This window comes from Sycon ciliatum, chromosome 3, assembly GCF_964019385.1.
Source record: "Sycon ciliatum chromosome 3, ocSycCili1.1, whole genome shotgun sequence".
NCBI classification, from domain to species: domain Eukaryota; kingdom Metazoa; phylum Porifera; class Calcarea; order Leucosolenida; family Sycettidae; genus Sycon; species Sycon ciliatum.
In genome coordinates, this window is record NC_088645.1 from 32,934,630 (window position 1) to 32,950,165 (window position 15,536).

General features: G+C 46.4%; 2 protein-coding genes across 3 annotated transcripts in view; both read left to right on the forward strand.

Annotated features, from left to right (window-relative positions):
- Window positions 1-2,578: 2,578 nt before the first annotated feature.
- On the forward strand, window positions 2,579-9,517 carry LOC135812014 (uncharacterized). 2 transcript variants are annotated; one of them, XM_065325313.1, is made up of 6 exons: window positions 2,579-2,831; window positions 3,989-4,037; window positions 5,254-5,958; window positions 6,549-6,707; window positions 7,399-7,566; window positions 8,374-9,517. In XM_065325313.1, the coding sequence occupies exons 1-6, from the start codon at window positions 2,826-2,828 to the stop codon at window positions 8,646-8,648; spliced, it is 1,362 nt and encodes a 453-aa protein (XP_065181385.1). In that variant the 5' UTR covers window positions 2,579-2,825; the 3' UTR covers window positions 8,649-9,517. The 2 variants fall into 2 exon arrangements, with proteins under 2 accessions (XP_065181385.1, XP_065181386.1); XM_065325314.1 differs by lacking the exon at window positions 2,579-2,831 and adding an exon at window positions 3,749-3,870.
- A 1,085-nt stretch (window positions 9,518-10,602) lies between these two features.
- The window catches only part of LOC135813011 (uncharacterized), a 23,020-nt gene continuing 18,086 nt past the window's right edge, over window positions 10,603-15,536 (forward strand). Inside the window, exons 1-2 of the mRNA XM_065326229.1 lie at window positions 10,603-10,752; window positions 11,977-12,253. Coding sequence (XP_065182301.1) covers window positions 10,603-10,752; window positions 11,977-12,253 — 427 coding nt within the window. The remainder of the gene's footprint in view (window positions 10,753-11,976; window positions 12,254-15,536) is intronic.

A 15,536-nucleotide genomic window follows, 5' to 3' on the forward strand; every position in this document is an offset into this window, starting at 1 on the left:
CATATATTTACTGTCTAAATGCGCACTTATATCACAACCATGGGGGCAAATATGGTACATGTATTCCAGAACGATTTCTTGTCACAATTGTCAATGGAATTCGTGACCTAAAGAGAATGATGAAACTACAATAGGATTTATACACTTGGAGTGAAACAACGAGGATACAAGAATAGTAAGAAGAATAGCACAAACTTAGGAAAATTAGAGAGAGAGAGAGAGAGATAGAGAGAGAGTAAGTTACATTTATAATTTTTGTAATGAGATGAAGAGCAGAAATAATAAGAAAAGATGAAATGAAAGGCTGCTCGCAACCCCGCCCAGCCTTGCGAACTGGGTACGGTGGATTAAGAACCCGGTTCAACCCTCGAACAAGCGCTCTCCACTCAAGGTGTTCACAGCAACTGACAGAAACTCATATGGAGAAATTAAAAGAAAAGAAATAATAAGATAATAGCAATGAAAAGTATGAATCCCGCAGACATCACCACGCAACATGACAATTTGTTCAAGGTTTGGTTTTGTGTGTTTCCAAAATCGATTTTCACGTTCCGATCATCAGTGGAAATACGGAACTAAAGAGATCAAGGGAAAAACAAAGGTTAAAAATCCAAAGAAGTGTGGCACATGACGGGTAACTTGTGGTAAGTATTACAAAAAGTGAGAATTAAAATAATGAGTAAGTGTGACCACTTCACATGCTGCCGGACGCTGCAAAAGCGAAGCGCCCGAAGCGGGGAAGACCACGCAAGAACCCGCTCCCTCTACCACCGACACAACCAGAGCAAGTCGAACACACGGTGCAGAGGAAGAGTGGTGGATCACTAAGCCAACCGAATGTGCCTTCTCCACCGTTGCCCTTGCCGCCACCGGAGCCACCACCAGTGCCGTTGGTGGCTGGGGTTGGGGAGGAGTCGGAAACAACGACAGTACCGCCAATCACAGAAATTGAGCCCATTTCTTTGACACAGTATCCGGCTGTGCGGACACCGCAGCACCCTCCGGCGCTTGATCCGTGGGTCCAGAGACCACGGAGGTCGACCGCCAATTATTCAACCGAAATATATGCTAGGAATGGCCAAGGCCCACGCGGAGCATCGAAGGAGACCGGAAGCCGGGGGCAAAACGGAACACAATCTCGGGACGTAGATGAGGTAAGGACAGTGACACGGGACAGACGTAGGAAAGAGAACATGGATGGTATCAGACGACTGACTGGTGGTGAATATGAGTTGGGTGATGATGCGGCGGATGACGAGAATACAGATGACGACGAGGCGGATGACGGCGAGGATACAGATGACGACGAGGCGGGTGATGACGAGGCGGCGGATGAAGACGAGGCGGATGACGGTGAGACGGCTGGTGGTGATGGTGATAAAACGGACGAGGAGGAGTCAGGTGGCAGGGAAGGTGATGGAGCTGATGGGGGTGAAATTCGTAAGAAGTCAGCTGTGTACTTGCATTTGTTATCTCGTCTCGATTGTTTGAGTGTGTATGATGATTCCCACTTCTCTGTACTGTGTCGTGCCCGTTATGTCCAGCAGTTGAAGGTCCTTGAAGCTGTTTGTATTCGTACGCATAAGCCCGATTTGTGTAAGCAAAAAGAACATGTTTTAGCACTTAGGTTATTTTCGTGAGTTTGCGTGTTCATGAGTTGTTTCTGCACTGTTCATGCCCGTTTGTCACACTTACTCTTTATTTTGGTTCTCACTTTTTGTAATACTTACCACAAGTTACCCGTCATGTGTCACACTTCTTTGGATTTTAACCTTTGTTTTTCCCTTGATCTCTTTAGTTCCGTATTTCCACTGATGATCGGAACGTGAAAATCGATTTTGGAAACACACAAAACCAAACCTTGAACAAATTGTCATGTTGCGTGGTGATGTCTGCGGCATTCATACTAAGTTTCATTGCTATTATTAAACTTTTATCTCCACGTAGATTATTTAAATAATAAGATAAAGAAAATTAATTGCAACGCACCTCGACGTAGAGTCTACGTACTGACTACTGTACGAATACCATCGAGGCGTTAGGTTTGGCACGATCCATGTTCACTTACATGATTGTACTGATGTAGCTTCCCCTCCAAACCATCTTCAATGAAATTAAATTTTTAAATCGCATGAGTCCAGTTATCTTACTGCAACATTTCCCATCCCAGTGTTCGCAGTGTTCCCAGTGTTCGCAGGTCTAGGGACAGTGCCGGGTGTGTATGACTAGTAAAAATTAAGAATAGAAATAAAAATAAATGACTCTCGCCTCCGTATTTCATTGAGAAGCGTAGTACAACAATGGCCGCTGCCGTTGATACTGGACCACTGATCTAGCGTGAGTACATATGCTGCTCTTCCCGAACTGCATGCAGGGCATGGAATGAACCTATCAAGTATCATACATGCGCAGATAAGAATTGTTTCGACACAAGTATTTGACTTCCTGAACGTATTTCCTGGAGGCAACACGCATGCTGTACACTGACTGTTGAATCAATACGTTTAGCGCATGCGACTTGGGGCGCGCTCATTTTCCGCTCCCTTTGAGCGAACTGCCTATTGAAAACAAAGGCGAACAATAGAAACTTCGCCACAATTATTTGGATCGCTTCTCAATTTTATCGGTCGACCGCCGGTTGTCTTCTTGAATCTTCTCCTTGTTCGTGAGACCTGACTGCAATCGGGTGTTCGTGTGTATCGGGTGTTCCGGTGTCTGAATGACTGTGCCGGGAAAGGCGAAGTGAACCGACTGGAGGTTGATCTGGACCGACGGCGCATACACGACATTACAGGAGAACAGGATCAATTTTCGACGCAGCGACCATGGCGGTGAGTGCGTTCTTCCACGGATACCGGTATGGCCTTCCGTCCTTACTGCGACTCCACTCCGTTTACTGGCTTAGAGTTAGAGTATACTACACTAGTGGTTGAAGTGCGGGTGTAACGTGTGTATTCGCCTTGCCCTGCTAGCTACTTTCGGACAGTGAGCTCCAGGAAAGCGATCTTCGTTGGCGCTGAAACTTAGGGTGAGATAAGAACACCCCTAGATTTCCATGGTACTGGCGCGAATTTATAGTACTAGTACATGTACGTGGTGAGAACCATTGGAAAACTTTACCAACTGCACCGATTTAGCACAGTCTCGTTCGATGGGCTCTAAATCAAAATTAAAGCTGTCATCAAAAAAATCACTTCCTGATTGACAAGGGTGTCAATTGAAAAGACTGTTATCAAAAATTATTAGTGTCAAGATTTCGTAGGTGTCGACTCACGGACTAATCCCTAGGCGTGAATCACGTCTTGATCGGTTTCTAGAGTCATCCTAGTGTTTTGTTCTTGCTGTATGGGCAGCGAAGGCTTGTCTTCAAGCTGCACCGTATGGAGTTGAATACTCGAAGTACACACACGGCGTACTGGTGTGGACATGGGTTCGGTGGGTGTTCTTTGTACAGTTACTAAACGTACGAGTCTGTGTGAGACCGAGCAAAACTGCTTCTTGTCAGCATACATGTATCTACATTGCGCCTCAATGCCATGCGTTGAGCAAAGTCGCTTCTCTCAATCTCCAATGGGGCCCATACCGCACAGAGCGTCAACAGGAATGAAGGACTACTTCTGAAGCACTGTAGAAGTACAATTTTTCGTTCACGAAATCTTTCGTTAGATCACTCCACCAGCAGGCTTGTTACGTACTAAATTTTGCTTTCGGTCGAGGTCTGTCACCCCGAACGTTCTGGAAAAAACTTTAGTCTGGTACAAACTTTAGTTATTTCATGCCCCCTAACGAATATAGCGAAAGTTGATTCCAAACGAAAATTTGTACTTACACAGTAGGTGGGAAGAATGTTTGAAATTCTCATTCTCAGCAGTGAGTAATGCGAGGCTTTTATGATATCCTGCTGGCTTCTGTTCTTCTCCTGAGTTTGGGGCCAGTGGCGTATTTTAAGTTCTTTCTCTTCATTCTGATGGTGCCTATCTTCCTTCAGGATGAACGCATGAGGCAATATGAAGAGCAGGAGATCAGACGCCATATGCGTAAGTCTTCCACTGCACATCAGCTGACTTCATTCATTTTTCACACCTATCCATCCATCTCTCTATCATTGTCCCTGTCGCTAGCACTCTATCGCATCTCCACCTACAGTCAAACCTTGCGAATACCGACCCTCCCGTCTGAATGAGAATAGTGTAGCTATTCTCGAGCTGTCATCATTCATGGGGTTAAAACAATGCAATCAAAATCAAATGGTCCCTAGGCCTGAAGATTGTGGGCTTACTTGTGAAGTGTTGTCAATATATTTTCCCTAGGTCGATTTTCACGAGGTCAAGTTTCCTTTTTTTATTTTCTTTAACTGAAAATTTTAACTGATGGGGAGCCAAGGATAAATTTATAGAAAAGAAAAAGGAACTAAGAACTACAAGTTACGATATAATGTCCACTAACGCCACCAGTTACTAAACAATCAGCTCTTGCGATAACACTGCATGACACTGAACGAAGGTACGAACGACGTTCAGGGTCGTGCAATGTTATCGCATGAGCTGATTGTTTGGTAACTGGTGGCGTTCTCATGGCCAAGGCCAATCAAGGAGGGGGTGAGGGTGATTATAGCCAGCCATGGCCAAAATAAATTATAACGTTACTTGTAGTTCCTTGGTCCTTTTACTTTACTATGAAATTTTTCTTTTTGCATTCCCGTTAGTTTTTGTGCCAGGCCAGTGTATCCTGTTCTGCGATTGCCCCTACAAAAGGCTTTTTCGGATTTCAGGAGATTGACTGCATCAAGCTTATACTAGATACCCATTCTGGGTCCTCCGTCAATGCACTACAAACAAAACACGCTGGACGTTGGCAAAGACGTACAATTTGAACGTCTTCTCATAACGAGCTCATATTGGCTTCTTCATTCTAGAGCCATCAACAAAGTTTGCTTTGTGAAGAGGGAACAAGTTGAGCAACTTAAAAAGGCAACGAAGTGGAGCATGACGTAAATGAGGAGTGCCTACAACCATACAGTGTATTCGATCCAGCATTACCTGTCACACAGGCAGCTGTGTACTAACACATAGTAATATTATTATTGTTTAATTTACACACATACACCAGGTCCGGATTTTTAAGTCTAGAAAAAACATGCTTGTCCTACTTGTACTACTGCATCCAACATGCTACTGGGAAGTAGTAAGATCGGTGGATGAACACTATGAAAACTTACTGCTCCCTGTTTCTTTTATTTGTTTGAACCTGCAGCCACAATCCGCCCTCGGACTACCACAGCGCCGTGTACTGAATACACTGCTAAAGAGATCCGGGTGGAGCCCAAGGACTTGACCCCTGGCGAGATTGCCAAAATGAAGGCCACACGGCGTGAGGAGTTGCAAGCGCAACGGCAAGCCAATGTTAAATTGAAGGATGAGCTGAAAGCCCTCCGGATTCAACTCCAGAGGTACGGGCCCAAGTCCATGCGACATCTCATTCGCAGCTATGGCGAAAGCTCCATTGAGCCGCTCAAGATCCTCTTCACGGGACCAAGCGGTGCGGGAGTCACGTCCGTGATTCATCTGATTGAGCGTGCCCTGCGCGATGTTGAGGGTCCAACTGACGCTCGTGCAGGCGTGCCAACGCAGTACTTCACCGAGCACCTCACCGACCTCAACTACATACGCGCCTTTGACTGCCCACCCATGGAGTATGCAAACACCAGCACAATAATGAACACACTGATCAGCGTCCTCAACGGCAATGTGCTTGCCGGGGAGAAACTCGACCCAGACAAACACGGAGTGGAAGAGGAAGATGATCCGTATCCGACTACTCTACGCGCTTTCCATGACCTCTTCAAGAAATGCCTGGCCGTTGTGTTTGTTCTTCCGTTCAACATGCTGATCGATAGTGAAAAGAGGCGGATGCTCAGTGACCGCTACGCAGAAATATGGCCGTACCTACACAGAAAAGGTTTGTGCAAGCTACTTTGCCTTGTCTTTGAGGCAGAGCTAACTGGGTTGAAACTCGCCAGTTAAGTTAGGCCAGTCTATAAGATTGCTTTGTTTACGCTTGACACAACACTGGTATAGAGCTAGTACAAGGCTAGCCGCATAACAAATACATGTAGTAGGAAAGCCAGTGATATCATTATTAGATATAAATCTGTCCAGGCTGCTGATCAAGCATCATTGGAGATAGGTTGCAGCCATTAACGCTATTACATAGACAAAATGGCGGCCATGAGGTAGCCAATGGTGCATGGTCATGGTCACCACAGATGTGGTTCTGGAACAAAGTCAGATGTGGTTCTGGGACAAGGTCACCTCACCATAGATGTTGGATTGGATTAGATTTATTTATAGTGGTGACTATAACAGACAATTGCCTAATAACAATAAACCCGCTCAAGGGAAAAATGTGGTTCTGGGACAAGGTCACCATACCATAGATGTGGTTCTGGGATAAGGTCACTACACTACAGATGTACGAGCTGTGCACCTGGTCTGTGTCCTCCCTGACCTAAATATGGCATACTCTACTGGTCTTTCTGATACCTTCAGGCTATACCACTGGCTGCATTGTCACAGGAGGTGATCACCTGGATGAGGAGCATCCCCGTGCCCAACTGGAGGGTTTCGCCAAGCGGGTCTTAAACGCACCGGACAATGACGACTTTGTCATTGTTCTGGAGAACTACGAGACCTACTCGCCAATCAAAGGTACGACTCCGTAGAGGATGATGCACTCACACGGTATTGAGTAGCACTGACTAACCTAAAGATACAGCCATGGTCATCTTTCTGGCTGAATGAATTGAGGTATTTTCAGTCAGGTTTATCGATGAGAAAAGGACCTGTCCCTTGCCTGCTCCACTGAACGTTCTTTGGCATTGGCTGTGTCGGCATCTTTGCCTTCCTTACCACCTTTATTCCGTTGTTGTGCATGCATTTACAGTCATGTGACAAGCCCTGAAAACTGACATCTCATACACAAAGCTAGCAGTTGAGAGCAGTCCAAACATGCGGACACAGCAGGCTTGCCACTGCTTTCCGAGAATTTTATTGGATCTGATTTTCCTGGGCTGTAGAAAAGACTTTCCCAGGTGTATAGCACTCGGCACGCAGGCTTCTGCTAGGTGTCCGTCCAGGTGTGGTCTGGCAAGTCTAATTTTTAGCCGTATCGCTTTTACATTTCTTTTCTCACTGTGCTTTTAGTGCTCAGGAAACCTGCTGTGGGTTTTAAATGGCCTCTAAAAAAGTCTGTTTAAAGCTGACCCAGCCTCTACGTGTACACGAATGGCCCGGAAGCAAACTTTCTGTATCAGGACTGAGGCTATTGTTAAAGCAGTGCTTCACTACCAACAGTCGGTTGCAGTTTGAAATGGGTGTATTCCTTCTCATTACTTTGCAGCCCTGCAAGGTGTACGCTACCCGCAAAAGGCCAACTATGTAGAGGAGATCCGTGCCCTCAAGTTCCTGTGGACGATGGTGGGCCGTTGTGAAGTGAAGCTCGAAGATCGCATTGCAGAGGCCAAGATCAAGGCGGAGGATGCTCCCCATTCCTCAGACAGCCGTGAAGGTGAGGACTTAGTTAAGTAGGTTGTTTGCCTAAGTGGTCACCCTGATTTTTTCTTTAGTACAACAGGGAAACTGGACATGTCGGATTTACCAACTTAATTCCTACCCACACTAGGATTTAACCATAGGCCAAAACTCTTCTCCTGGATTTAGCAATGATGTGCTGTCAGGGGTACTGGGTTCTTTGGCCAATCGTTTTCAATGAAGACATTTGTGTTCAATGTCTTCTCACACATATTATGTATCTTGAAATGCGCTTGTCATGCGCCTGCAGCCTTCATAGGGCTGTGTCAAGTGACCGTTTAAGGTGTGAATCAACATGCACTAAGCAATGCCATTTATCCTGCACAACCACTGCTGGGATGACGATTATACCGTAGCTCAGTGGTCAGAGCATTGCTGTCTATAAGTGAGGGGCCCTTTTGAGTCCTCACGACCAGTGGCTGTATCAAAAAATTCAACTATGCGAATAACGACATTGAACCAGGCGACAGAAAGATACCCTTACTCAGTAGCTGTCACGTTTGTCCTTGTCGTTTGTCCTAGTCGCAGTTCCATTGCTCGAGTTAGGTATAGTGAATAATAAAACGACAACAAAAAACAATAGAACAAGAGTATAAGAATGGAACATGTATGTACTTCGAAGTAAGTAAAAAGTAAATCATCGTGTCCGTTCCCGAAGGGCACTCATGACGGCCGCTAACACCCGGTAAACAAAATGTATTCATAGACTTGTTTCAGCCACGTCTATTGGCACCAGTGCTACGATGATAGAGTGTGCTGCGTTTACTGGTTGGATTTCTTTCAGGTATTCACCCCGACACACACATCCGCACGTTTCTGGCACAGCAGAACAAGTGGAACCAGTGGCGAAAGGCAGACCTCATCTTCATCTTCCAGATCGCCGAGATGTTCGCCGAACGCGACGTGTTCAACTTCGCAGGGCTACGTGCCTGCTATGACGACATGTCGGATTTTCTTGCCGAGGGCTCCAGCATTCCTCTTAAAATCCGCACTGCTCTCAAGGTGGCTGTGGAGGGCATGTCCAAGTCCGGAGCTTCTTCGGCATATAAAGAAATGTAAATTCATGCAAGAATCGTCATTAGAGCCGTCCACTTTCCTGCAGTTGTCTTTTTTAAGTCTTACCAAATAGCTGGTATTGGATGGGATTCCTTTTTCAGCACTTTTTGCATGTGTATTCGTACCAATTTACCCCAAACCCTGTAGAAATGTGTAATTACCGCCACGAAGGCATGAACCTATCTCAAGTATGCTATTTTTGTTTCATATTGATGACAGTTGCCGCTTGGGTTTTTTTCTTCTTTTCTTTTCTACAGACAGTGAGATAGTAATTCGACTTTATTTACTGCACCTCACCTGTACCTTTCTCTGTTCACGATGGCGTGTTAGTAAAATTGTTTAGACCGTTTTCGCGCAATTTCACTTCGAATCTATGCACTTTTGGTATGGCATTTCTCCGCTGTTTCCCTCTGTTTCTCGTCTTTCAAATTTGTTTCGGTTCTTCCTGTTTTGCTTGCTGCGTTTTGCTAAGGATTTGCCGAACGCATTCACGTGCAATTTCCGCTTTCCGCTATCCGCTTCTCATTTCCACTTTTACTAATTTTTGTGTACCCACTTACAAGTATATGTATGTACGTGACATGTACATGCACATGTATATACGTGACATGTATATAAATTATACATGTACATGTACCCAATGCTGTAGACACGTATATACGTGACATGTACACACACAGAACTGTAATACATTGTATGGCCACTCCTGTGGAAGACTTTTAAAAATCCTGATCTTCTGCTGGTCACTTTCCCCGGACTTTCTCCTTTTTCAAAAAATAATAGCAGTGGCGATGTGGGGGCTTGGCAATGGCCTTTGCTTCTTTGAAGACTGGAGTGGAAAGTACTGTTCTATCCCAGCCGCTGCCTGGTTTCATGGTAAATTCGCACTGCGCTGGATTGGGGGGGGCGGGGGGGGGGGCGGAGGGGGGGGGGGTGGGGGCGGGGGGATGATGGCCTGTCCTACTCTGGTCTTGGTGCCAACTTCTAAGTTCTAATCCAGCACTTGTAGCACGCCGAGATTTCACGACTAACTGAACGGTCACTGGCCTGGAACTCGCATAGCATGCACCAATGTCACGGTCTTCATAATAGTACAGGACTGCTGAATGAAACCCTGTAGAGTCTACAGGCTGTCGTTGTACCACAAATACAATGTACAAGACTTACGTAGTGCTGAATTGACGCTGTGAGTGTGAGTGTGAATGCGACAACCAGGGAGTAGTAAAATACTACTCCCTGGTCAGTGACAGTGCTAGTGGTGACACAGAGCAGTTGCGCTCCGGCTCGTTTTCCGCGAACGGAAATGCTTTGAAATGTTTCGGTGTCAACACTCACAACAGCGCACAGTTCGCTCCGACTCGGGAGTAGATGTACAACACTCGAATACAATACAAGACAGTAATACTAATAGTGTGTGCGAGTCCCCGGAGCGCTTGCTACACTGCTTACCCATGCTGCCAACTTCCGCTTTGGGCTAGACTGCTCTTCCCCTCGTTTCAGAAGGCAACATAAGATAATGGCCGAATGTCCGCAGCCCAGCGATCAGGTTGGGAATGAGCCAGGCCTCCGCGGAATATGCTCGTATTTTTACCGATAATTCCTTTGAGCATTGCTCAAAATTACGTCCGATAATTCCCGTAATTCCACCAATAATTCTCACAATAATGCTTTTTTTCTTCCCTTTTTTGCAGATACCGTACCGCTTACGGGTTTTTTGCCACTTGTACGGGCAAAAAATCACGGTTCGCGTGAAACTCGGCTGGAAGCTTTTTTTTCTTTCTCTTTTGAAATACCGGGCGATCAACTCATTCAGGATCACAAGCTTTTTGGTACAAATCAGGGTGTTAAAATGGAAAAAAATGAAAAAAAGGGGGGCATTGCTCAAATTTTACCGATTATTCCACAAAAATTGCCAATAATTCCCGTTTTAAAAATCACACCGATAATTCCCGAAATTATGCCGGCATATTCCGCGGAGGCCTACCTGCAGCCTCCCTTACGCTTAGGCGCCGCAGACGATGGCGGAGGCATCGTACCAGCGCGCAGCGTCTTGGTCATTCACGCAAACTACTTCTGCTCCTATTGGAGCCAGTCAGGAAACGATGAAGTAAGTGGGGACTGCGGAGTACCCTACATCCTACTGAAGGGACATTACCGAGTGCTTATAGCTTACCGGAGAAACCGGAGAACTATTTGTCTACTGAAAAATTTGAGTAGACGCTGTGAATTTTTTTGGCCGGGAACATTCATTTGACCGATCAGGAAACGTTCACCATCATGAAAGAAATGTTTCGTGCATACTGGCTGCATACAAAGTCATGTCCACCTGGCCGGGGTACCAGGTATTCACCCAGTGTGTGCTGCGAGTACTCACATGATTGCATAGCATGAAGCACAGAGTTGCAACAAAATGGCCTTGCTCCTTGTTGTTCAGTGCACAATCGTCATGTATAAATTGTACAGACAGGTGCAGCGGACATTTTCAGGCTATCTAGGCTCCATTCAAAAAGTGCAGATATTCAATGATGCACTATCAGCAGATTATTGTTTTGTGTATAGGCATTGTGGGAGTGAGGTCGCCGCGTACATGTATGTATTGTACATAATGCATGGAGTAACAATCAGTCCTAGTTTGTATTGAAATCTGAATGGTAAAATGATGCTATTGTTCAGCAACACCATGCAAACAGGGCTAGTTGTGCATGATGCTATTGTTCAGCAACACCATGCAAACAGGGATAGTTGTGCATGATGCTTTTGTTCAGCAACACCATGCAAACAGGGCTAGTTGTGCATGGCAAGCCAACACTAGAAGTAGAACGCTAGTGCTTTGCCTGGCCTAGCAGTTCATCTCAAGTGACGATGTTATGATGATCATGCAGTGATGAGGCACTGATGATAAAACCACCTCAGCTTAGTAAAGTTCTCCATGTTGTCTTCATTAAGTATTCCCTTACTGACAGTATCACCTTGCATTTATTTGAGGAATGTTCTGAAGTACAAGTGCTGGTGCATCAGCCCGCATCAGAATTGCACCGGTCTTCGTGTCCAGGTACATGTACGCAGGCTTGCGAATCTCCTCTTTTCTAAGTACAGTATTTTACGGATTGTAAGCAGCACTTTGAACACTCAGAACTCAACCAAAAAAGGAGGGGTACGGCTTACACCCCGATGATCAAATTAACAGTGATAAATACATGTAGGTTAGATGTCCGTATTTCGTGGCAAAAAGTGGAGGTGCGGCTTATGCTCGGGAAAATACGTCAATTCTTTCTCACTGCCCCCTCACCCTGTTTATCTGCCACTCTGTACACTGTCTTGCTCCCTGCAGTCATGGGCCAGAGTGCAGGCAGTGCTGGAGGAGTTGGAAAGCAAGTGCACTGTGGCTGTGACATGGCGTCGCTTCGATGGCATGTGGTCCGTGCAGGACATTCAGCGTGTTGCCAGTGACGTCGGCAGAGCGATCGAAGAGAACCGTGGCAAGCACTCCGCCATCTACGGCTGCTTGAGCCTGGACGACTCGAATCGCCTTGCAATCACGCATGATATAAGCCGGCAGAGTAACACACTCAAGCCCGTCTTCACAGCGCTAAAGGAGACCCAAGCAGGTGAGCAGTCTTAAATGGCCGAAATTCCGCACTCTTGGATAGCTTCTTGCACCATCCGTGCTGCAGTAAAGTTTGCTGGATGCATGCTACATTTCAGGTGCAAACTGCGCATAAGCGCTACTATCTGGATACCACATTTAACACACCGTTATCCATGAGCACACTCATATCTCATAGTTTGTACCCGGGGCGTCGAAAGGTATTTTAGTGTGGTAAGGTCAGCCATCTCAAGTACAATTTACTCGTGGGGGAGGAAGATGATCCGTATCCGACTACTCTACGCGACCACTCACGTCAGAATGCCAGAGATCCCGAGTCTCAGAGCGACAGAGTGCAGGATATGGACGGTGATGTCCACGAAGACACTGAAAGCGCCGCATTGCAAGGTAGCACGAGCCAATCAGTGGCCAATACTGCGCTGGCGAATACGTAGCATGTCCAATCTCGTAGCGCCATGGCGGACGTTCCTATCGCCAATGGACACCAAGGTGCAGAAATCTCTGTGACCCCAACTGGCACTGTGCAAACGACTTACGACAACACACCTGAGGATTCTGAAACCGTCATATCTCAAACCGATATGGTCGAAACAACTAGCGACAATGAACGGCGTGATGCAGGAATGTTCGAAACTGAAAGCAGCACGGGGCATGTGACTGATGACAAGGTGCACCAAGATGGTTGGGTAAAAATCAACATGGCGGAGGCTCCAAGGGAAATCCCCGATCAGAGCACACCAAATGTCCATTTCCACGTTCTGAACATGACCGGATCACAGAACATGGTACGTACAAGTGTGTGCCTTGCCCGTTGTATGGGTGGCGGGGGGGGGGGGGCGTGTGTATGTGGGGGGGCGTGTGTGGGTGGGGGGGGGGGGGCGTGTGTGGGTGGGGGGGGGGGGGGGGCAGGCGTGTGTATGTGGGGGGGGGGGGGGGGTACGTGTGTGTGCGTGTACGTGTGTGTGCATCTGCAAGTATGTGCGCATGTGGTTGTTTCTTTGCGTGTTTCATGCTCTTGTCCGTGCACATGCTCTAAGCTGGCTGTGTGTTCTCAATACAATTGTATAGCCGGTGGTAACGCGGACGTGTGAACTTTTCTTTACTTTACATGTCTTGGGCTGTGTACATCATATGTGTTTCCACATGTCTCGGGCTGTGTACATCATATGTGTTTCCACATGTCTTGGGCTGTATACATCATATGTGTTTCCACATGTCTTGGGCTGTATACATCATATGTGTTTCCACATGTCTCGGGCTGTGTACATCATATGTGTTTCCACATGTCTTGGGCTGTGTACATCATATGTGTTTCCACATGTCTTGGGCTGTGTACATCATGTGTGTTTCCACATGTCTTGGGCTGTGTACATCATATGTGTTTCCACATGTCTTAGGCTGTGTACATCATGTGTGTTTCCACATGTCTTGGGCTGTGTACATCATGTGTGTTTCCACATGTCTTTGGGTATTGATGTTTGCGTTGGTGTTCAGGCAAGAAGCTTCCAGGACCACGTACCCGAAGGTTCCATCAAGACCAGTGTCACCTTGCAGGCTCACCATGGAGGCAAGGTGGAGCAGGTGAATGACGTGTGTTCCCTCACGGAGAGTGGCTGCATCACGGCTGCCATTTTGCTCGACTGGTATGATGCTGATGAGCATGCGCTCACTGCCAACATTGAGGCTCTGAAAGGTGCATCTGTTTTTCTTTTAGAAAAGAGAAGAAAACAGATGAGAACGAGTTATGCAGCAACGATGTGGGACTGTAACAAGATGATAAACGTGCGATAATAGGATAGTTGCTGCATAACTCGTTCTCATGTGTTTTCTTCTCTTTTTTTACATGTATTGCTGGCTGAGTATCGGAGTTTAAAATATTGTTTTGTGTGTGATTTCAAAGCAGGAGCTGCATACCGTACTCTCACGATGAGTGCCCCTGGGGGAGGGGAAGGGGGGGGACTATTTTTTTGCAATGTCCATCACAGATGTACCTGCGGTTGGTTAAAAGCCCAGGGAGGGGGAGGAGGGGGGCTATTCAGGAGAGGGCTTTATATTTTCACTGACACTTGGAGACAGGGGCACTATTCGAGAGAGGGCTCTAATCGCGCCAGAACGGTTTTTGTGTTGATCATACAGCTTGCTGCAATTCTGAGGGATGTGTATAATTCAATCCTACTGAGTGTTACATGACCGTGGGTATTTGAGCTGGGGCTTTCCTTTGTCCATGTTGGGGACCCAACTATCAGGCATGTACTTTTGTTTGTTTGTATCTTACTATGGTGTAATAAGTTGTAACTATGCTGTCATGTGAAGTGACGATGAGGTCATGAATCATTGTTACTCTTCCAGTACGTGATTTTTAACAGTGCTACACTTCAAACAAGGGCGATTCACCACCTGGTTGGCACGAACTTCAAACAAGGGCGAATCACCACCTGGTTGGCACGAACTTCAAACAAGGGCGTAGCACCACCTGGTTGGCACGAACTTCAAACAAGGGCGTAGCACCACCTGGTTGGCAAGGACGCTTATCTCTGACGGTGATTGTCTGTGCATGTACTACTTGCGGTAATCATGGTTTCAGAAGCCAGCTTCATACAAACGCCTATTTTTGGTTCAAAATGTCTGGATTATGTGAGAATCATTTTACTCGAAGAGACCAGCTTTACTCAAAAACCGCTCATCTGCTTGTCACATGCATGGTGCTATAGACCAAGTGCTGCCTTCTGGCTGTGTTTGCTCCTACAGATTTCAGCATCATCTTTCTCTGCTTTGTCGGTTACTGCCAAGCCACGAAGTTGCTCGGAGAGGCCAAATTGGAAAGTTTGCGCTTGCGCATGCTGGATCGTAACATCATCATCCTGGGCAGGTGGAACAAGATACCTAGTTCCTTAGGAGGAACACTCAAGTTCTGCATACAGCTGAGTTGACGTCACACGGTCATCGGCAAACTATCATTTCCATTCTCCCTTTTAAGGCCGAATGCTGAATGTGAATTTCGTTATTTTCTTCCCCGCAGAGAACGATCTCGCGATCACCAAAGGATGAGTCACCAGACCTGCATGAGGTAAGATGTGATCTTTAAATGAGACTAGTAACAGTCTTTTAAAAAAAAAAATTAAATATGTTCATATCTGATCTCCTTCCCTCCGACACCCACCCACACACTGTCTTTGACTCTCGGTCCCTGGCTCTCGATGCCTCTGTCTCTGTCTGTTTCTCTGTATGTCTGTTTCTCTTTTTCTCTGTCTCTCTCTCCTTCCTTCCCTCTCCGTCTATCTCTT

Coding starts and splice junctions, on each gene's coding strand:
- LOC135812014 (XM_065325313.1), top strand. Junction 4,038..5,253: donor GGAGATCAGACGCCATATGC/GTAAGTCTTCCA, acceptor TTGAACCTGCAG/CCACAATCCGCCCTCGGACT. Junction 5,959..6,548: donor GCCGTACCTACACAGAAAAG/GTTTGTGCAAGC, acceptor TGATACCTTCAG/GCTATACCACTGGCTGCATT.